Genomic DNA, 22,406 nt, shown 5'->3' on the forward strand with positions numbered 1-22,406 from the left:
GGTCTTTTCCAATGAGTCAACTCTTCGCATGAGGTGGCCAAAGTATTGGAGTTTCAGCTTCAGTATCAGTCCTTCCAATGAATATCCAGGACTGATCTCCTTTAGGATGGACTGGTTGGATCTCCTTGCAGTCCAAGGGACTCTCAAGAGTCTTCTCCAACATCACAGTTCAAAAGCATCAATTCTTCAGCGCTCAGCTTTCTTCACAGTCCAACTCTCACACCCATACATGACTACTGGAAAAACCATAGCCTTGACTGGACGGACCTTTGTTGGCAAAGTAATGTCTCTGCTTTTGAATATGCTATCTAGGTTGGTCATAACTTTCCTTCCAAGGAGTAAGCGTCTTTTAATTTCATGGCTGCAGTCACCATCTGCAGTGATTTTGGAGCCCCCCAAAATAAAAGTCTGACACTGTTTCCCTATCTATTTGCCACGAAATGATGGGATCAGATGCCATGATCTTTGTTTTCTGAATGTTGAGCTTTAAGCCAACTTTTTCACTCTCCACTTTCACTTTCATCAAGAGGCTTTTTAGTTCCTCTTCAGTTTCTGCCAGGGCTTCCCTGATGGCTCAGAGGTTAAAACACCTGCCTGCAATGCGGGAAAGCTGGGTTTGATCCCTGGGTTACCATAAGGGTGGTCATTTGCATGTCTGAGGTTATTGATATTTCCCCTGGCAATCTTGATTCCAGCTTGTGCTTCTTCCAGCCCAGCGTTTCTCATGATGTAATCTGCATATAAGTTAAATAAGCAGGTTGACAATATACAGCCTTGACGTATGCCTTTTCCTATTTGGAACCAGTCTGTTGTTCCATGTCCAGTTCTAACTGTTGCTTCCTGACCTGCATATAGGTTTCTCAAGAGGCAGGTCAGGTGGTCTGGTATTCCCATCTCTTTCAGAATTTTCCACAGTTTATTGTGATCCACACAGTCAAAGGCTTTGGCATAGTCAATAAAGCAGAAATAGATGTTTTTCTGGAACTTTCTTGCTTTTTCAATGATCCAGCAGAAGCAGAAGATATTAAGAAGAGGTAGCAAGAATACACAGAAGAACTGTACAAAAAAGATCTTCACAACCCAGATAATCACGATGGTATGATCACTCACCTAGAGCCAGACATCCTGGAATGAGAAGTCAAATGGGCCTTAGAAAGCATCACTACAAACAAAGCTAGTGGAGGTGATGGAATTCCAGTTGAGCTGTTTCAAATCCTGGAAGATGATACTGTGAAAGTGCTGCACTCAGTATGCCAGCAAATTTGGAAAACTCAGCAGTGGCCATAGGACTGGAAAAAGTCAGTTTTCATTCCAATCCCAAAGAAAGGCAATGCCAAAGAATGTTCAAACTACCGCACAATTGCACTCATCTCACACACTAATAAAGTAATGCTCAAACTTCTCCAAGCCAGGCTTTAGCAATACATGAACTGTGAACTTCCAGATGTTCACGCTGGTTTTAGAGAACCAGAGGAACCAGAGATCAAATTGCCAACATCCACTGGAAATGTACATTGCTGCTGCTGCTGCTGCTAAGTCACTTCAGTCGTGTCCGACTCTGTGCGACCCCATAGATGGCAGCCCATCAGGCTCCCCCATCCCTGGGATTCTCCAGGCAAGAACACTGGAGTGGGTTGCCATTTCCTTCTCCAATGCATGAAAGTGAAAAGTGAAAGTGAAGTCACTCAGTCGTGTCCGACTCTGTGCGACCCCATAGATGGCAGCCTACCAGGCTCCTCCGTCCATGAGATTTTCCAGGCAAGAGTACTGGAGTGGGCTGCCACTGCCTTCTCCCGGGAAACTTACATTACCATATGTAAAATAGATAGCCAATGGGAATTTGCTGTATGACTCAGGAAACTCAAACAGGGACTCTGTATCAGCCTAGCGGGTTGGGATAGGGAGGGAATGGGAGGGAAGTTCAAAAGGGAGGGGATATATATATATATATACCTATGGCTGATTCATGTTGAGGTTTGACAGAAAACAACAAAATTCTGCAAAACAATTATCCTTCAGTAAAAAAAATTTAAAAAAAGAGGAGAAACTCAGGCTAAACACAAAGAACACTACGTAAGGGTCTATTGGACAGAGAAGGAAGGGCTAAGAGGAAATGCGTAGGCATAAATAAATTCATGTGTTCTTTCAGTTTTTGTATTGTTTTTCCTTATCCTTGTAATCCTCTCATGCTTCTGTGCATTTCTTCTCATTTCAAGCTACCTCAGAGTGTCTTGAGGGAATGATTTCTGTGGTATACTCCATAGGTAAGCTCAGTGTCTGACCCAGAATACACTTTTCATAAACATTTGCTGATAAATAGTCTCGAGTCTGCTGGACTTTGAAAGGTGATTTAGACCCTAGCAACTGTCTTCTAAGGGCTTCCCAGGTGGCTCAGTGATACAGAACCCGCCTGCCAATACAGGATCTGCAAGTTCCATCTCTGGGTTGGGAAGATCCCCTAGAGGAGGAAATGGCAACCCACTCCAGTATTCTTGTCTGGAAAATCCCATGGACAGAGGAGCTTGGCAGGTTACAATCCATGGGGTCACAAAAGAGTCAGACACAACTTAGCAACTAAAGGGCAACTGTCTTCTAAACTTAGTAACCAAAAGAGTCTTCCTCCTGTAGGCCCTGTTCCAGTGTTAGAGGCAGTAGTATCTTAATGTATAGTTTCTTTTGCCCATGAGCGTGTGAAGATGCTAATGCTTCTGGTGGTACTCTGTGTTTCATTGTAATCTCCTCAAATAAAGGCCCACTTCTGAACTGTCTCAGAGGCTCTTACTATTATGGCCAACGGACACAATATTTTTCATAAGAAAGAGATATACAATTGAAGAATGACTATGTCATGTCTTAAAAAAATCATGTTAGTCAATGAAAGAAATAATCATAGTCATTGAGAAACTTATTTCCCTAAGGAATTTTAGAAAATGGTGTGCCAGGCATGCTATAGTTCAAACCTCTTGTGAGTGACCTAGGTCCTCACGTGGCCTGTTTTGGAAACACGGCTGGAGTGGTTGGCGTGGAGAAATTGCATCTGAATACTGAATGAGGTTGACAGGATGTGGTTCTCTTCATAGATGCAGTTAAATGCTTTGTGCCTTCACCCCAGGAGTACATACCTACCATCTTCTTGAATGTGTTGTGATTGGCAAACACTGCCTGTTACTAAGTGCACTGAAGGTTTTGTTTGGCATCTTGTGCATTGAAACACACTAGTCATGACAACGCTTGTTATGAAATTCAGGGCTTTAAGATGACTTTTGCGTTCATGAGTATTTCCAAACAGTAGTCTTCAGCAGTTCCGTAGCCAGGCAGAGTCATTAACAGGTTTTACTGATGTGGCCCCTGAGGACACAAGATATTCCAGGGAAACCCTCCTTTATATGACCTCTTTCATATTCCTTAAAAAATGAATGGCTTTCCTGTATGTCTTTCACAAAGACCACAAGCCCTGGAAACTTCATAGAAGTGGGTATCTGTCCAAACTTGGGAATAATTCTTGCAGGAGGCAAATGTTATGGCACCAGCAGGGCAGAAACAGAACCAGAGGTTACAGATGCAGACCTATGGTCCAAACTCATCTAATCTCTTCTGCAGATGTGTTTGTTGGGATTGTGTTAAAAAAAAAAAAAAATTAAATTAGTTACCCAGTTGCAAACTCTGGGACTTTTTTTTTACTTCAAAAAGTCTGATTAGGGCTTCCCCAGTGGCTCAGTGGTAAAGAATCTGCCTGCCGATGCAGGAGACACGGATTCGATCCTGGTCCTGGAAGATCCCACGTGCTGTGAAGCAGCTAGGCCAGTGTGCTGCACCTATTGAGCCTGTGCTCTAGAGCCTGGGAAGCGCGACAGCGGCAGCCCCTGTGCCCTAGAGCCCTTGGTCTGCAACAAGAGAAGCCACGCAATAAGAAACCTGGGCACTGCAACCAGAGAGTAGGCCCTGCTCGCTGCAACTAGAGAACAGCGTGCAAAACAACGAAGACCCAGCACAGCCAACAATAAATCAATACAATTTTTAAAACGTCTGGATGTAGGACTTGTCTTAAAAAATTAGAATAATCTGGCCAGGCTGGCATCCCTATTTTTGCATTGGCAGCCACGAGTGGGGCTGGGAGCTCTTCCCTTCTGGGTGGAGAAGAACTCCAGGCACCACCACTGTCTCTGGCCTCAGGCATTCGTTTGAGTCAGCTTCATAACCCCAAGACAGGCGATGAGATTGAGAGTAGATGGCATTGTGGGTGATTATGAAGGAGACAGACTTCTACTTTTAAATCACATGGTTTCTTTGATAAACACTTTATTCAACAGCCCAGAGATGAGTTGATAATCTTTGTAGTCTGGAAACAGAAGAACTATGAAAACTGCCTCAAGGTTAACATCTGGTGGTTCTTTGTCAGTTCTGTTTGTTCTGGTCAGAGGTCAAATAGCACTGGAGTAGGGTGGAAGGAAAACTCTGTAAAATGGCAAAGGCCAACTCTTCACACAGCTTGTAGGATCTTAGGTCCCCAACTAGGGATCGAACGTGTGCCCCTGCAGTGAAAGCACAGAGTCTTGACCATTGGACCACCGGGGAAATCCTGGCAAAGGCCAACTCTTAAATGCCAACCCCAGCTACCATCTGGGGAGAGCTGTCATTCATTCCTGGGGGACCCTATCATTGGTTCCCGGGCTGCCTCCTCCTTCACTTAGAATTTTGAGAATGAGAATGAAACATTCTGAACCAAACCCTTCTCTGAGCAGCCTTTCCAACATATTTGGGTAACAAAGAATGCTTCTGTACTAATCTTGCGTTGCACAGCTGCACAGAAAAGATTGTTTAACTCTCTTCTGTATATTTTGTCTTTTGGGGAACCCTATCAGGAAGCTTATGATCATCTCTTGGAAGTCCCGGTCACTCGGGAGCAGATAAACCACTATCGGAATGTGGCCGAGGCTGCCCGGAGTGAACTTGCAGCAACGCTGGTCAAATTTGAATCTGCTCAGTCTGAGGTGAGCATCTGTGTCTTCATTACTCACAAATAGGCATTGTTAGCTTCCCGTGGAGCGAAACAGAGTATAGAGGTGATTAGAAACAGGACGAAGGGACGCAGGTTTAAACTTCTCAGTAAATTTTATTCTCTTTTTCTCTTATTGTGCTTCAAACCTCTGGTTGGCTTCCCTGGTGGCTCCGTGGTAAAGAATCCGCCTGCCAGTGCAGGAGATGTAAGAGACTCGGGTTTGATTCCAAAGTCAGGAAGAGTCACTGGAAAAGGAAACGGCAACCCACTCCAGTATTCTTTCCTGGAGAATCCCATGAACAGAGGAGCCTGGTGGGCTACAGTCCATGGGGTTGCACAGAGTTGGCAGCAACTGAAGCGACTGCTAGTACCCTCTGGTTGGGAGAATTCCTGAAAGACTGTGCATTTGCTGGGCTGGGAGGTGAGGTGACCTGGGCTGGATTCTGGCTCTCAGGGGAGCTGTCCTTCCTGAGAGCACCAGGGGCACCTGGGGATTTGGGGGGCCACATGGGCATTGGAGGGCTCTTAGCATCCTGGGAGAAGCTTTCTTTAAGGTGGATTGCTTGCAATCTGCAGTTCTAGGGGTGGAAATCTGCCTCCTTTTTTGTGGTGGTTCTGCTCGCTTGGGGGAGATTCTAGGAAGGTGACCATGATCCATCTACCCTTGGGGCTGGATCCAGTCTATTGTGGAGTTTCTGGGAGATTCTTGCTAGACTCACTGCGCTTATAGACTAGTGGCCCCCAGGAATCTTAGGCTTGCCTGTGAGGTAAGTGACAGTCTCACTAGACTGTCAGGCTCCCATTGAAAGATGAGTTGATAATGTGTGTGTATGTGTATGTGAATAAATGTAGGCACGCATGCTCATAGTTCCAAAAAGTATAGTAGTAGAAGTGTAGTATAGTGAGAGTCGCTGAGTTGTGTCAGACTCTGCAACTCCATGGACTGTAGTCCGCCAGGCTCCTCTGTCCATGGGATTCTCCAGGCAAGGATACTGGAGTGAGTAGCTATTTGCTTCTCTGGAAGATCTTCTCAGTCCAGGGATTGAACCCAATCTGCACTGCAGGCACATTCTTTACCATCTGAGCCACCAGGAAAGCCCTTCAAAAAGTATATGTATTCATGAAATTTTCTAATGGGACAGATCTGATATCTTAAAAGGCACATACTGTGTTCAGCATTTTAGTGTGAGAGAAAAGTTAATGTGTTTCCTTTGTATAAATCCTATAATGATTTTCTTTTTCTCCTATATTTTTTCCAGACATCCGAATATTATTTTTCTTTATCCCCTGCAATAAGGGTCCAGAAGGCTGGGGAAGAAATTCTGTAATATATTGAATAGTCTGTATTGACTTATGAAAGGGTCATGGCCATGAAATTACAAATGGCCTACGTGTAGCTTCCTCGTTTCAGCAGCAGCAGCAATAGCAGTAATACAGATTTAGAAAATGAGTTTCCATTGCAGAATATTTTATTTCTTTTTGCAAAACACACCACACCTGTCTCTTGAGTGAGATTCTTTCATCACAAGACATTGCTCAATAGTTTTTTAACTGGATATAGAACTGCCATAAGACCCAGCAGTCCCACTGCTGAACATACACACTGAGGAAACCAGAATTTAAAGAGACATATGTACCCCAGTGTTCATTGCAGCACTGTTTACAATGGCTAGGACATGGAAGCAACCTAGGTGTTCATCGGCAGACGAATGGATAAGGAAATTGTGGTGCATATACGCAATGGACTATTACTCAACTATAAAAAGAACACATTTGAGTCAGTTCTAATGAGGTGGATGAACCTGGAGTGTGTTATACAGAGTGAAGTAAGTCAGAAAGAGAAACACCAATACAGTATATTAATACATATATATCGAGTTTGTAAAGATGGTAACGACAATCCTATGTACAAGGCAGCAAAAGAGACACAGATGTGAAGAACAGACTTTTGGACTTTGTGGGAGAAGGTGAGGGTGGGATGATTTGAGAGAATAGCATTGAAACATGTATATTGCCATATGTAAAATAGATGACCAGCGCAAGTCTGATGCATGAAGCAGGACACTCAAAGCTGGTGCTCTGGGACAACCCAGAGGGATGGTGTGGGGAGGAAGGTTGGAGCAGGGGTTCAGGCTGGGGGCACACATGTGCACCGGTGGCTCATTCATGTCGATGTATGGCAAAAACCATCACAATATTGTAAAGTAAGCATCCTCCAATTAAGAAAGAGAAAACATTGCTCAATAGTTTTTTGAAAAAGAATAAGAGGGCCCACTATTTAGGCGTAATTTCCCATCTAGTAATACAGAAACAAATATGAAAAAAGAAAGTAAAGTTGGATTAAGTCATGAATAAAAAATTGAAATTTTAAATTATGATTTTGGTTTTTTTTCAAGGTACTTCAAACTTATATCCTTGAAATCTTTTCCCTCTTTTTACTTCTTTCCCATGTCAGCTTCGAGAACTGCGATCCAAGATGCTTTCTAAAGAAGTTTCCTGTCAAGAGTTAAAAGCTGAGATGGAGAGCTACAAAGAAAATAATGCCAGAAAATCGTCTCTCCTCATCTCTCTGAGGGACAGAGTTCAGGAACTAGAGGAAGAATCAGTGGCTCTCTCCACTTCTAAAATTAGAACTGAAATCACAGCTCAGTCTGCAATCAAGGAGAACCAAGAGTTAAAGAAGAAAGTGGTAGAACTAGACGAAAAATTACAGTAAGGATATTTCAATATATTTCTCAATGGAGTTAGTGTTAAAACACTAACTCCTAATAGCAGGATATGCCTTTGAAGGTACTGGGGTTTTGCATTATTTGGCCCTGAAACTCCACTTAGGAAAAAAAAAGCATATATATATATATATATATAATTTAGAAGATTTCCTCTAAGTAGAGGTTTAACTGGAGGTTGTGCAATAGTACGCAGAGCGAGGCGTTTATTCAGAAGCTAGTTGTAAAAATACCTCAGAAGCCCAGAACGCCCCAGACCACCCTTAACACTCCTCATTAAGTTTTATTGCCAGTTTATGCAGAGAACTCAGGAAATCTAGGTTTTCTACATGTAGTTCTGCCAAAAGGTGATAATTGAGATAAAATTGGGAGCTAACTGTTCTTAAAATATACTTTATAATTCTGTGTATAATAACTTAAATCCCTTTACTAATAAAACACTTGGTATTTATTTTACTTATTTCATCTTAAAAAGATTAAAAACAAAAACCCAGTGCTTCCAGCTCCTGTCCTCTTTCTCTCCTTCCATTCAGAGCAAAATTCCTTAAACATGTTTGTATGTACTCACTGTGCCAATTTCTCTCCTCTCTCAGATCTACTCCGCTGAAGCCACTCATTAAGGTGACCAGTGACTGCACACTGCAAATTAAATGATCAGTCTTATCTGATCTTCCAGTACGTCAGTCAACAGTTGGCTTTTCCCCCTGAGCCACTTTCTTCTTTTAGCTTTCAGGGCACTGCGCACGCCTGCTTTTGATCTTGCCTTTCTAGCTGCTCTGTCATGATCTCTGGCTTTATCTGCCTCATCTCCTTGACTTCCAAGTATTGGTGGGCCCCAGGGCTCAGTCCTTGACTCTCTCCTTGAAAGTTAAACTCGCTCAGTCGTGTCCGACTCTTTGTGACCCCATGGACTATACAGTCCATGGACTTCTCCAGGCCAGAATACTGGAGTGGGTAGCCTTTCCCTTTTCCAAGGGATCTTCCCAACCCAGGGATCGAACCCAGGTCTCCCGCATTGCAGGTGGATTCTTTACCAGCTGAGCCACAAGGGAAACCCAAGAATACTGGAGTGGGTAGCCTATCTCTTCGATCCAGGGATTGAACCAGGGTCTCCTGCCTTGCTGGCGGATTCTTTACCAACTGAGCCATCAGGGAACTCTCTTCTTGTTTCTATCCAAATCCACTCTCTTAGTGCTCTCATCCAGTCTCATGACTTAAAGTATGACCTAAATGCTCGTGACTCCCACGTTTCTTCCTAAGACCTGCATATCTTATGACTTACTGGGCATCTTCACGTGGATGTCCAACAGGCATCTCAAATGAACACATCCAAATTAGTATTTCCACAAATTTGTCCTGTGGTTTTCCTAATCTCACTGAATGATAATTCCATCCCTCTAGTTGTTCAGGGCAAAAATCTTGGATCATCCTTGCTTTCCTTTCCTAGATGCTTCAGTAAATCTCATCATTTATCTCTACCATCAAAATAAATCTAAATTTTAACTACTGTACATTGCCACTAACCTAGTCTGCATCTCCAATTTTACCCCACTCCCCCTAAATGTTTCTTACTCCCTTTTCTGCTTAATCTTTTCCTTCAGCCCTATAATATACTATGCATTTTTCATACATTTATTTTTTTATTATTGTCCATCTTCCCAATTAGGACCTAAGTCCCATGAGGGCAAGGATGTTAATCTGTTTCGTTTACTACTGTATCTTTTGCACCTTTTACAGAGCCTGATGCATAGTAAGTGCACAATAAATATTTATTAAACAATCCCACATTCATTGTGGGAAAGTTTTTAAAGATATAGTACAGTGTCAAAAAGAAAATTACTCAAAACCTTATGATTCCAGAAAAACTATAGTTCACAGTTTGTTGAACAGATATTCAGACAGTTGTACTTAAATGGCATCATGTAGTGAAATATTTTTCCTGAATAATATGTTATAGATACTAAAAAATTCTTTCATGATATCATTTTTTAATGGCCAGTAATATTCCATTGCATGTTAATATCATAATTTACTTAACCAGTTCTTTTTGTTGTTTCCTTTAGACACTTAGGTTAGTTCCACTCAAAAAATTATTGTAAACCAAGATGCAATGAGGATCCATATGTGTTCATATTTTCACATTTATATGATTATGTCATTATGGTGGATGCCTGGAACTTTGTTAGGTCAAAGTGAAATGCAAATAGAAGTGGTAATAGTTTAGAAGTTCCTGAAATAGAGAAGTAAGATTGAAATCTTGGAGTAAATGTATTGAATCACATACATAAATTAATCAGAGCCATGGCATTTACTATGACTTTCATGAGTTAGAGAGACTGAATACATACTACCTTTCATATGTTAAAAATGAGAACTCAGAATATTGATGCTGGTCTTTTATTGTTATACATTTTTCTAAATAGAAATATGGCATGATTTTGAGTATATGCAATTACATACTTTGTTAATCTTTGAATTGTGTGAAAGAATTTGCAGTAACATTTGAGTGTTGTTGTAAACACTTAAAATGGTAAAAAGGGAAAGCAATAATCATGTTTATTATCTAGGGTACTAAAAATGATGCCAAATTATTGAAATGATTCTAATTTGCCTTTAAAATATGTCTGTTTTTAATGTTCTCTTAGTTTTTAACATTTAAAGCATTAGAAATAGACCATGCTATTTCAGCAAACCTATCTGAGATTTGAAATAAAATATTCACAGCAGGGCATAAATTGACTGATTTTCCTTGATTGGCCCATTTCAGTACTCTTTAAAAATTTTAGATGTGCAAAAACTAGTTGTGATCTTTGCTGATGACAGAACACCTCTTTTCTCTAGAGGTGGGCACATCCTCTGCTTCTGATGTATTTTTTAATTATATTTAATCGACTTCCCTGGTGGCTCAGATGGTAAAGTGTCTGCCTACAATGCAGGAGACCTGGGATCGATCCCTGGGTTGGGAAGATCCTCTGGAGAAGGAAATGGCAACCCACTCCAGTATTCTTGCCTGGAAAATCCCATGGACAGAGGAGTGTGGTAGGCTACAATCCATGGGGTCGAAAAGAGTTGGACACGACTGAGCGACTTCACTTCACTTAGAGAATCAAGGAATGTTCTAAGTAACCCTTATGAATTATTGTATAGTGACCAAAGCTTGGTCTCTAAGTCCACTGTAGCATTACTTTCTTTCTTCCCCCATGAAGCCTCAACTGAGTCATGGATCCGTGTTTGATCTAGAGCAACAGATTCCAACCTTTTTGGCACCAGAGACCTATCTCATGGAAGACAGATTTTCCATGGATCGGGAGTGGTGGGCGTGGTTTCAGGATGATTCAAGCACACTGCATGTATTGTGCATGTCATTTCTCATCTAATGCTGCCACTGATCTGACAGCAGGTACTGGTCCATGACCCAGAGGTTGGGGACCCCTAATCTAGAGGAACACCTGCCCCTTCCGCAGATCCTAAAAGGTCAAGGACAGGAGGCAGATGACCTGTCTTCCTTGCTAAGATGACATGAAGATCTCCCTACATTTTTGCAAAGTATAGGTGCTCCAGAGTTGCTTCCATTTTTCTCCTTCTTTAACTAGGCTTTTAAGACAATTATGTGCTCTGTATCTGGGAAACTATGTTGTGTTGAAAATGATGATTGGTTATTTCCCAACAGAGAGCTCAAGTGCTGAACTTTGATGAATGTTATCTTCTTTGGTGTTAAAACTTATTTCTTATTTGACCAATAGAAAATGTTTAAAGGAAAACGAGGAGAATAAGAATCAAGTCTCACAGAATTGCAGGAAACATGAGGAATTTCTGGCTCAACTTCGTGACTGCTTAGATCCAGAGAAGAATGAAAAAGCATCAGATGAAGATTTAATTCTTAAGGTGCTTGTATGAAGACTAAAATGACTATGCATTGAATAGTCCTTCTGATGTGTGCCATGAAGAGGAGCTGAGGTTAAGTCTCGGGGTGTAGGAGAACAGGACAGGAGCCCATATGGCATTAACCAACTGTGTGATCTGGGAAAAACCATACCACCTCTCTGAGCCTCAATTCCAAGATTCTTTCTAGCATAATTTGGGATTAATTTTTCTCCAGAAGCTCTCTCTGGCTCAGATGGTAAATAATCTGCCTGCAGTGCAGGAGACCCAGGTTCAATCTCTGGGTTGGGAAGATCCCCTGGAGGAGAAAATGGCAACCCACTCCAGTGTTCTTGCCTGGAGAATGCCATGGATAGAAGAGCCTGGTGGGCTACAGTCCATGGGGTCTGTAAGAGTTGAAAATGACTGAGTGACCAATACTTACTTACTTAATCTCCAGAAGGGATTGATTTTTTGCTTAAAATATATTTAGATTGTCAAATAAAAATAATTATTCATTTAAATGATATGTTTTAGGAAGATTTTTGTTTGTTTTAGGTACAGTCAGAAACACATGCACACAACTAAAAACCAGAACCCGCTGCGTGTCATTTTGGGGATACTTGTGTGTCAGGTTAAAATGAGCACTATAGTACTTTTTAATTTTATGCTTAAGTCAAAAAATAAAAATCTTGCTGTGATGGTACGTTGCCATTGAGATGGAAGGTAATGATATCAACTGAATAATTCACTTGGCTTGCGGTGATTCATTAGGGAACCTGAAGGTATTTGAATGGGCACCATATCTCTGCACCTACCCTTGCTTCTGAATGGCTTTCCACACAGCCATTCTTTTTTAAAACAGTGTTTTATTTATTTATTCTTTAAAATTGAAGTATAGTTGATTTACAATGTTGTATTAGTTTCAGGTATACAGTGAAGTAATTCATAGACATATAATTCAGTTACATATACGGGGGTGTGTGTGTGTATATATACTTTTTCAGATTCTTTTCCCTTATAAGTTATTATAAAATATTGAGTATAATTTTCTGTGCTATACAGTAGATCCTAGTTTTATATACAGTAGTGTGTTTATGTTAATCCCAGACTCTAGGGGTGAAAATCTCTAGGTCCCTCCATGTTGCTGCAAATGGCATTATTTCATTCTTTTTTATGGCTGGATAATATTCCTTATATATATGTACCACATCTTCTTTATCCATTCCACTGTTGATGGACATTTAGGTTGCTTCCATGTCTTGGCTGTTGTGAATAGTGCTGCCCTGAACACTGGGGATATGGCCATTCTCAAAGGCCTCCCCTCAGTGGTTTATTAGTAAACATCCCGTGTGTTCCCTGGGAGAGCTGTGAAATGATTTCATTTTACTTCAGGAAGTTCCATGTCACTGATGAGTTTTGGTTGCTCAGGCCCAGGTCCATCTAATTCCCTCAAGGTGCTAGATTCAGCTCTTTATCCTCCTCTCTGTTGCTAACATGTGACCAGGAAGCCTGGCTGTAAAAGTCTACTTTGCATTGTAGTTTGGAAGCTTATCTTTAAAGCAAGTGGTGGGGAAAAGAGAAGACAATTAAAATACTTCTTCCTTAAGACACCCTTTCCCACCTCACAGGCAATCTCCAAGTACTAACCTGTGTTGAAACCATATTAACTTCGCCTTTTTATTTTCTTCTAATGCCTTGACATCTGGGGCCTTGCTGACCTTGGGTTCCAGGGTGAGCCAGTTCCTAGTAAATGACTCTTCTGGGTGCACAGCTTTCCTATGCAAACCACCGAACTCAGAGCAGCCCACACCCCAACCACTTCTTCTAGCAGATTTTTACACTCTGGGCCACTATCCAACCAATCACCCCAGAGCCAGGTGCCGGATGACTAGAGATGGCTCCCACACTCCAGAACCCACTGAAATTCTTCAAACTAGGCAACCCTAAGCCTGCCCATCCTGCCTCACCTCTTTCTTCCTGTGGAAAACATGTTTTCACCCTGGCTCCCTCTGTCTCCTGCCCAGCCCTGGTGCTCCCTGGGTGGCCCTACATGGCATGGTGTGCCCCCTTCTCTCAGGAACTGTGAGCAACAAACTCTCTTTCAGTCTCTCCTGATTTGTTGGCCTCACTGTACCTGAAGGATAATATAACCTATATTTTTAAACAGATACTGGGACCCTGGAGCTTTAGCATCTCAATCACCTAGCAACTCCTCACCTTATTTATTTATTTTGGCTGCGCTGGGTCTTTGTTGCAGTGCATGACGGCTTCTCTAGTTGTGGTGCATGAGCTTGGTTGCCCTGAGGCATGCTTCCTGACAAGGGATCTAATCCATGTCCCATGCTTTGGAAGGCGGGTTCTTAACCCCTGGATCATCAGGGAACTCCCGCTCCCCATCTTACATAGAAATCACTGGTCAAGAGTAAAAAGCCTGCTGTCTTCAACACTCACCAGGTGTTCCCTGAGGTTACCAAAACCTCTCCAGTTTCAAAACCATTCCCTTATTCTCTTCACCTCATAAATACATGTATACACACCCTCTAAGGAAACCTACCTCTTGAGAAATCTGTAAGCAGGTCAGGGAGCAACAGTTAGAACTGGACATGGAATAACAGACTGGTTCCAAACAGGAAAAGGAGTACGTCAAGGCTGTATATTGTCACCCTGCTTAGTTAACTTGTATGCAGAGTACATCATGAGAAATGCTGGGCTGGATGAAGCACAAACTGGAATCAAGATTGCCAGGAGAAATATCAATAACCTCAGAAATGCAAATGACACCACCCTTATGGCAGAAAGTAAAGAAGAACTAAAGAGCCTCTTGATGAAAGTGAAAGAAGAAAGTGAAAAAGTTGGCTTAACATCACTTCATGGTAAATAGGGAAACTGTGGGAAACAGTGGCAGACTTTATTTTCTTTGGGCTCCAAAATCACTGCAGATGGTGACTGCAGCCATGAAATTAAAAGACGCTTACTCCTCGGAAGGAAAGTTATGACCAACCTAGATGGCATATTGAAAAGCAGAGACATTACTTTGCCAACAACAGTCCATCTAGTCAAGGCTATGGTTTTTCCAGTAGTCATGTATGGATGTGAGAGTTGGACTATAAAGAAGGCTGAGGGCTGAAGAATTGATGCTTTTGAACTGTGGTGTTGGAGAAGACTCTTGAGAGTCCCTTGGACTGCAAGGAGATCCAACCAGTCCATCCTGAAGGAAATCAGTCCTGAATATTCATCGGAAGGACTGATGTTGAAGCTGAAACTCCAATACTTTGGCCACCTCATGCAAAGAGCTGACTCATTGGAAAAGACCCTGATGCTGGGAAAGATTGAAGGCAGGAGAAGAAGGGGACAACAGAGGATGAGATGGTTGGATGGCATCACCAACTCAATGGACATGAGTTTGAGTAAACTCTGGGAGTTGGTGATGGACAGGGAGGCCTAGTGTGCTGCAGTCCATGGGGTCACAGAGTCAGATACAACTGAGCAACTGAACTGAACTGAAGGAAAGATGGTAGCAAAGAAGGGCTTCTAAGAACTTATTTGACATCCATCCATCCACTTCCAAAATGTTGAGTGAGTGATTACCATGTGATAGACAGTATTCTGGGTGTTGGGATATAGCAGTGAATGAGACAAGATGGAGTCTGTGCCCACATAAGAGTTTCCACTGTTGTGGGTCAAGATGCAGAGGCAATAACAAATAAGTATATACTATTACCCCCAGAGTAAAAGGTGCACTGAAGAAGTACAAATCAGGTTCGGGGGAAAGACCATGAAGCATGTTAGAGGCATGGAATGCTAGTTTAGGTAGATTGGCTAAGGTGTGCCCTCTGGAATGGGGACTTTTAAGGGATATTGAAACCATTGTATAGCACGGGGAACTCTGCTCAATGTTATGTGCCTGGATGGGAGGGGAGTTTAAGGGGAGACTGGATACATGCGTATGTATGACTGAATCCCTCTGCTGTCCACTGGAAACTATCACAACACTCTTAATCAACTATACTCCAATATAAAATTAAAAGTTTTCTTTCTTTTCTTTTTTTTTTCAATAAAAGGATGTTGGAAAGGATAAGTGTTCAAGAGAGAGGGACCAGCCCTGATTCAGGAGCAGGGCACCATGTTGGCAAATTGTTGAGGCTAAAGATGCGTCACTTCCCCAGATTGTCCTAACACACATGCTGGCCATGTCTTGTGGAGTTTCAGGTCTTCCTACAGGCATCCTTGTGCTGTCTGCATGGCTGTTTCCCTGGGGCCCAGGAGCCTGGTTGGTTTTATTTTCCCTCCTTCTAAATCATACAGATCTTATTAATGTTCCCAGCTAGCCCCTCAAATGCACAACATGAAGAGTGAAAAGCCCAGCTAGTCCCAATGATAACCATGGTTTGTGCATGTTATCAGGATTTTTTCTATGCTTATATTAATTAGAAGGACTTTCTTTTGAAATAAAGAGAGTCCTGCCTTCTTCTCTGTATTTCTCCTCTGTGCCAGGTAACGCCTTATAATCAGTTGGTGCCAGCGGACGTGGACTGAATTGAACTTCCTTGCTTGCCTGCTGTAACTCTGTAGAAACATCACCATCCCTGGAGTATTTAGCAGCCAGGGGCTTGCCAATGCCTGTTCTGTCTGAAAGCTTTTGGCTGAATGCTCATCATTGTTGCCTTGTAGCTACCTTTTGGTTAATTTCAATTTGCCTATCCTGTCTGCCCATAACAAGAGAGTTTAGAGGCTGCCTTTGAAAATGTTATCTTTTGAGTGGATGGAGGAACAGTGCCTTTACTGTTTTCATGTGATAATGTGATCACTGGGGTACATAGATCAGAGTTGCTTAGAGAGAGTAGTATGAAATTACTCATTTTTACAGGACAGCTGTAATTGCTTTCTCTTCAGCTTGGAGAGCTGTGCAAGGAAAATGCATTTGTGAAAGGACAAATTGTTGCTCTTGAAGAGACTATAAATGTCCATGAGATGGAGGCAAAAGCTAGCAGAGAGACAATCATGAGGCTGGCTTCAGAAGTAAACAGAGAGCAGAAAAAAGCTGCCTCCTACGTTGAAGAGAAAGGCCAGCTGAGCCAGGTACAGTATGTGGGGCACGTGTGTGCATCTGTGATCATGTTTATGAGGCAGAAACTGAAAATCAGGTGTGGATGAGCGTACTGGTGTCACCGACCACAGTTCCCAAAGGCCCCTCTCAGCAGAAGGGCTGGGGGGCACGTGGGACTCTCTGACCTGATCAGGCCTCTGGATACAGCTTTTTTCTAATTAGAAAAAAAGAAATGCAAAACACTTACTAAGTAAAACATGTGTACTAATGTGTCTTATTTGGTTGAATTATAAGGAGTAAAATTTTTTTAACTTATTATTATTTTTTAAACAAAGAGGCAATGCATTCACAAGATACAAAATTCTAAGTGGACACAGGAGAATGTGGTGAGATGTGTCCCCCAATCCCTTCCCCCCAACCACCCAGTTGCTCTCTCTAGAGGCAACCTCTGTTAATAATTTCTTATATACCTTTCTACAAATATTCTATATGCATATATTTATTCTTTTTATTTATTGTTTAACACAAATGGCAACAACTTTGCACACTCAATGTTTCTCTGTTTATTTTGAAAAATTGGTAAGGTACTACACAGTATTGTATACAAGGCCGCTAGGAATAATCCATCATTTCTCATATGTGAGACTCTGTCAGTAAGACAAAAATCCCAAAAGTAGACTTGCTGGCTGAAAGGATATAGGGGTTTTAATTTTGAGAGACATTGCCCAAGGGAAGTGACTCTTACCTCTGAACTTTTATTTATATAATTAGTTGCTTGATCTTTCCAAATGAGTGAGAACCTGTTTGAGCATGGGAATTAATACTGTATGTTTTTTTTAAACACTATATAATCATTTTTAAAATTTTCTGTCAAAGAAACTAATTATGGGATTAATGATAGGGGTTAATTTCCAAAACCAAAAGTAAGCTAGTGCCATCAGTTAGTAAAATACGTAGGAGAAAATTGAAGAGTAAAGGAGATGGAGTTTAAAATGAAAGACTGACTAATGCTGAGAAAAAGAGGCTCCATGAGGGGTGAAGTTTCAGTGGTGTCCCACAGGCTGTGAAGGGGGTTCTGGAATTGGCAGGACTCAGTGAAGGAGCTATCTTCGTGGGAAATCCTGAGGTCTTCCATGTCTATGGGGACATCACTGCCAAGGTGAGGTGAGATGGGAAGTTGGAATGTGAAAGTGATCCAGTAATGATAATAATTTCTATTTCTCTCCAATTCCCTGCATCAAAGAGCCCTTCTGACCACTAGATTTCTTCTTCTGTCACATTAACCTTGTGAAAGGAGAAAAGATTTTTACCACCATTACCAAGTCACTCCAATCATTTCAACACCTTCTCTTAGTCTGCTTCAGCTCTCATAACAAAATGCCATACACTGGGGGCTTAAAAAACAGACATTTATTTCTCATATTTCCAGAGGTGGGGAAGTCCAAGATCAAGGGGGTAAGAGTTCTCTTCCTGGCTTGCAGACACCCACTGTCTTGCCGTATCTTCACATGGCAGACCGAATTAGCAAGATCCCTGGTGTCTTTTATAAGCCACTAATCCCAACACAAGGGCCCCACCCCCATGGCTCCATCTGAAGATAATTATCCTTCAATGGTCCCATCTCCAAACACCATCATATTGGATGTTAGGGCTTCAGCATTTGAATTTTGAGGGGATACCATTCAAATAATTATTTTTTTCCAGCTTTTTCTTAAGAAAAATGTCAAAAAAAAATGTCAAACACATATAGAAAGGGTGAAGGAATACAATGAGCATCCATTTATTATACATCCAAATGCAACAATTGTTACCATTTTTCTGTATTTGCTTTATTACCTGATACGCATGCACACACACATGCAGACATATTTGCAGAATCACTTAAAAATAGGTTTAGACGTTATATGTATTGTTTCTGACCACTGAAGCTTAAGAATAAGGGCATTATCCTACATCACCACAATATCATTATCACATCTAAAAGTCAACAGTGATGCCACAGTATCAATTACTCATGGAGGTTTCCAAGCCCACAAGCTTTTTGTACTGCTTGAAAGGTGAAGTTTAATCTCCCTCCCCTTGTGGGCTGGATGAAGTGGCTCACTTCCTGTGACCGGAATATGTCAGAAGTGGTGGTCAAATCTCACTTTGGAGATTGGGTTATGAAAACACCGTGGCTTTTGTCTTAGATATACTCTCTTGAATTCTCTTGAGTCACTGCTTTTGAGGGAAGCCAGGTGTTATATGGGGGGGCACTCAGGTAGGCAGTTGCATGGCCCAGGAGCCCAGGAACTGAGGCCTATCACCTACCATATGAGTGAGACTGGATGTGAATCCTCGTTCAGCTGAATCTTGAGATGATAGTAGCCCTGGTCAACAGTTTGATTATAGCCTTATGAGAGATCTTGAATCAGAAACATCCAGCTAAGTCAGTCCCAGATTTCTGGCCCATAGAGCTGTGAGATAATAGATGTTTGTTGTGTTAAGCCATTAAGTTTGGGCTAATTTTTTACACAGCAATAGATAATAAACATCTAATATTGACTTTCAAATTTAATAATTTTCTACAAGAATGTCTTTTATAGCTGTTTTCTTCCCCAAATTGCAGTACATTCTAGGTTCATCCATTGCATTTTTTGGTTATTTTTAGCCTTTTATATATATATATATATATATTTTTTTTTAATAGCATTAAAAAAAATGTTATTGACTTCTCATACAGAGTACAAAGCAGTGGCCTGACTGTTTCTTCAAGATGTATTTAACTTGCTTAACTATACCCTATACAGGTAAAGTTGGATTTAGAGGCAGTATTGGATTCAGGTTAAACCTTTTTGGCAGGAATATTTCAAAGATAAAGTTGTAAACTTCATATTGAATTGCATTAGAAGCAAATAGTGTTAGATTGTTCCATTGTTGCTGAAACTGTTTGCCCATATCTTCAGTGAAAAGGTACATTTTATTTTCTGAAGCCAAGTAAGGAGAAAAGGAAAGATATAAACATCTGAATGGATGGTCATGTATGGATGTGAGAGTTGGACTGTGAAGAAGGCTGAGCGCCGAAGAATTGATGCTTTTGAACTGTGGTGTTGGAGAACTCTTGAGAGTCCCTTGTACTGCAAGGAGATCCAACCAGTCCATTCTGAAGAATTCCAAAGAATAGCAAAAAGAGATAAGAAAGCCTTCTTCAGCGATCAATGCAAAGAAATAGAGAAAAACAACAGAATGGGAAAGACTAGAGATCTCTTCAAGAAAATCAGAGATACCAAAGGAACATTTCATGCAAAGATGAGCTCGATAAAGGACAGAAATGGTATGGACCTAACAGAAGCAGAAGATATTAAGAAGAGATGGCAAGAATACACAGAAGAACTGTACAAAAAAGATCTTCACGACCCAGATAATCACGATGGTGTGGTCACTGACCTAGAGCCAGACATCCTGGAATGTGAAGTCAAGTGGGCCTTAGAAAGCATCACTATGAACAAAGCGAGTGGAGGTGATAGAATTCCAGTTGAGCTATTCCAAATCCTGAAAGATGATGCTATGAAAGTGCTGCACTCAATATGACAGCAAATTTGGAAAACTCAGCAGTGGCCACAGGACTGGAAAAGGTCAGTTTTCATTCCAATCCCAAAGAAAGGCAATGCCAAAGAATGCTCAAACTACCGCACAATTGCACTCATCTCACACGCTAGTAAAGTAATGCTCAAAATTCTCCAAGCCAGGCTTCAGCAATATGTGAACTGTGAACTTCCTGATGTTCAATCTGGTTTTAGAAAAGGCAGAGGAACCAGAGATCAAATTGCCAACATCTGCTGGATCATGGAAAAAGCAAGCGAGTTCCAGAAAAACATCTATTTCTGCTTTATTGACTATGCCAAAGCCTTTGACTGTGTGGATTACGATAAACTGTGGAAAATTCGGAAAGAGATGGGAATACCAGACCACCTGACCTGCCTCTTGAGAAACTTGTATGCAGGTCAGGAAGCAAGAGTTAGAACTGGACATGGAACAACAGACTGGTTCCAAATAGGAAAAGGAGTCCGTCAAGGCTGTATATTGTCACCCTGCTTATTTAACTTATATGCAGAGTACATCATGAGAAACGCTGGGCTGGAGGAAGCACAAGCTGGAATCAAGATTGCTGGGAGAAATATCAATAATCTCAGATACGCAGATGACACCACCCTTATGGCAGAAAGTGAAGAGGAACTCAAAAGCCTCTTGATGAAAGTGAAAGTGGAGAGTGAAAAAGTTGGCTTAAAGCTCAACATTCAGAAAACAAAGATCATGGCATCTGGTCCCATCACTTCATGGGAAATAGATGGGGAAACAGTGGAAACAGTGTCAGACTTTATTTTTCTGGGCTCCAAAATCACTACAGATGGTGACTGCAGCCATGAAATTAAAAGACGCTCACTCCTTGGAAGGAAAGTTATGACCAACCTAGATAGCATATTCAAAAACAGAGACATTACTTTGCCAACAAAGGTTCGTCTAGTCAAGGCTATGGTTTTTCCTGTGGTCATGTATGGATGTGAGAGTTGGACTGTGAAGAAGGCTGAGCACCGAAGAATTGATGCTTTTGAACTGTGGTGTTGGAGAAGACTCTTGAGAGTCCCTTGGACTGCAAGGAGATCCAACCAGTCCATTGTGAAGGAGATCAGCCCTGGGATTTCTTTGGAAGGAATGATGCTAAAGCTGAAACTCCAGTATTTTGGCCACCTCATGCGAAGAGTTGACTCATTGGAAAAGACTGATGCTGGGAGGGATTGGGGCAATAGGAGAAGGGGATGACAGAGGATGAGATGGCTGGATGGTATCAGTGACTTGATGGACATGAGCCTCAGTGAACTCCGGGAGTTGGTGATGGACAGGGAGGCCTGGCGTGCTGCAATTCATGGGGTTGCAAAGAGTCGGACACGACTGAGTGGCTGATCTGATCTGATCTGATCTGAAGGTATCTGTAGGGTGAGAATTGGCAGGTTATTTCTGTTCCCCCTTGAGTTACCTAGTGATGTTTTCATCTATTGATTCTTGCCTGGATTAATTTATATCAGGGGTGGCAAAGTGGTAATATTCAAATTTCATCATTCCTTCTACTTATTAGTCAACATTCTTCCTAAAAAAAAGCTTTTTATTTTCTTTCTTATTATTTTCAAATCTATGGACACATGAAATTTTATTTACTTACTATTAATAATCAATTATTCTCCTTTTGGCTTTCCAAATCCTCCATGTTTGGCCAGAAGGAGTCCCTGCAGGATTGTCTCTGTGACCTTATAACTTGACTCCTTTAGTCTTTCAATGCTTCTGTGCTTTTAAACAGAAGATATCTTAGGCTCACTTACAATTTTCAGACCACAGAACTAAAATTAGCCTGTTCCCTATGGAATTTTGGCTCCTTTTACAGGTGAAGAGTGGTTAGCAACCAAGATTCAGGCTTTAGGTATGCTCATTGCTATTGGGATGTCATTGCTTTTAGTGGATAGAGCTAGAAATGCTTTTTTAGAAATGAATTAATGCTGATACTTTTGGGAGTTTTTATTTGGTATTGGAGTATAGCTGATTAACAATACTGTGATAGTTTCAGATGAACAGTGAAGGGATTCAGCCTTACATATACATGTGTCTGTTCTCCTTCAAAGCCCCTCGCATCCAGGCTGCCACATCACATTGAGGAGAGTACTGTGTAATTCTGATATTTTTAATTAAAAGTAATATTTTAGAGTTTTATTAATATCCTTTTACTTTATATTAGTAATCT

The 22,406-nt window shown here is 41.4% G+C and overlaps 1 protein-coding gene across 1 annotated transcript in view; it reads left to right on the forward strand.

Annotated features, from left to right (window-relative positions):
• Positions 1 to 22,406, forward strand: part of CCDC170 (coiled-coil domain containing 170) — an 87,746-nt gene that overhangs the window by 17,459 nt on the left and 47,881 nt on the right. Inside the window, exons 3-6 of the mRNA XM_055534707.1 lie at positions 4,863 to 4,991; positions 7,455 to 7,711; positions 11,469 to 11,610; positions 16,483 to 16,668. Of these exons, the coding sequence (XP_055390682.1) occupies positions 4,863 to 4,991; positions 7,455 to 7,711; positions 11,469 to 11,610; positions 16,483 to 16,668 (714 nt within the window). The remainder of the gene's footprint in view (positions 1 to 4,862; positions 4,992 to 7,454; positions 7,712 to 11,468; positions 11,611 to 16,482; positions 16,669 to 22,406) is intronic.

The sequence above is a fragment of the Bubalus kerabau genome, chromosome 9 (genome assembly GCF_029407905.1).
Source record: "Bubalus kerabau isolate K-KA32 ecotype Philippines breed swamp buffalo chromosome 9, PCC_UOA_SB_1v2, whole genome shotgun sequence".
Classification (NCBI taxonomy): Eukaryota; Metazoa; Chordata; class Mammalia; order Artiodactyla; family Bovidae; genus Bubalus; species Bubalus kerabau.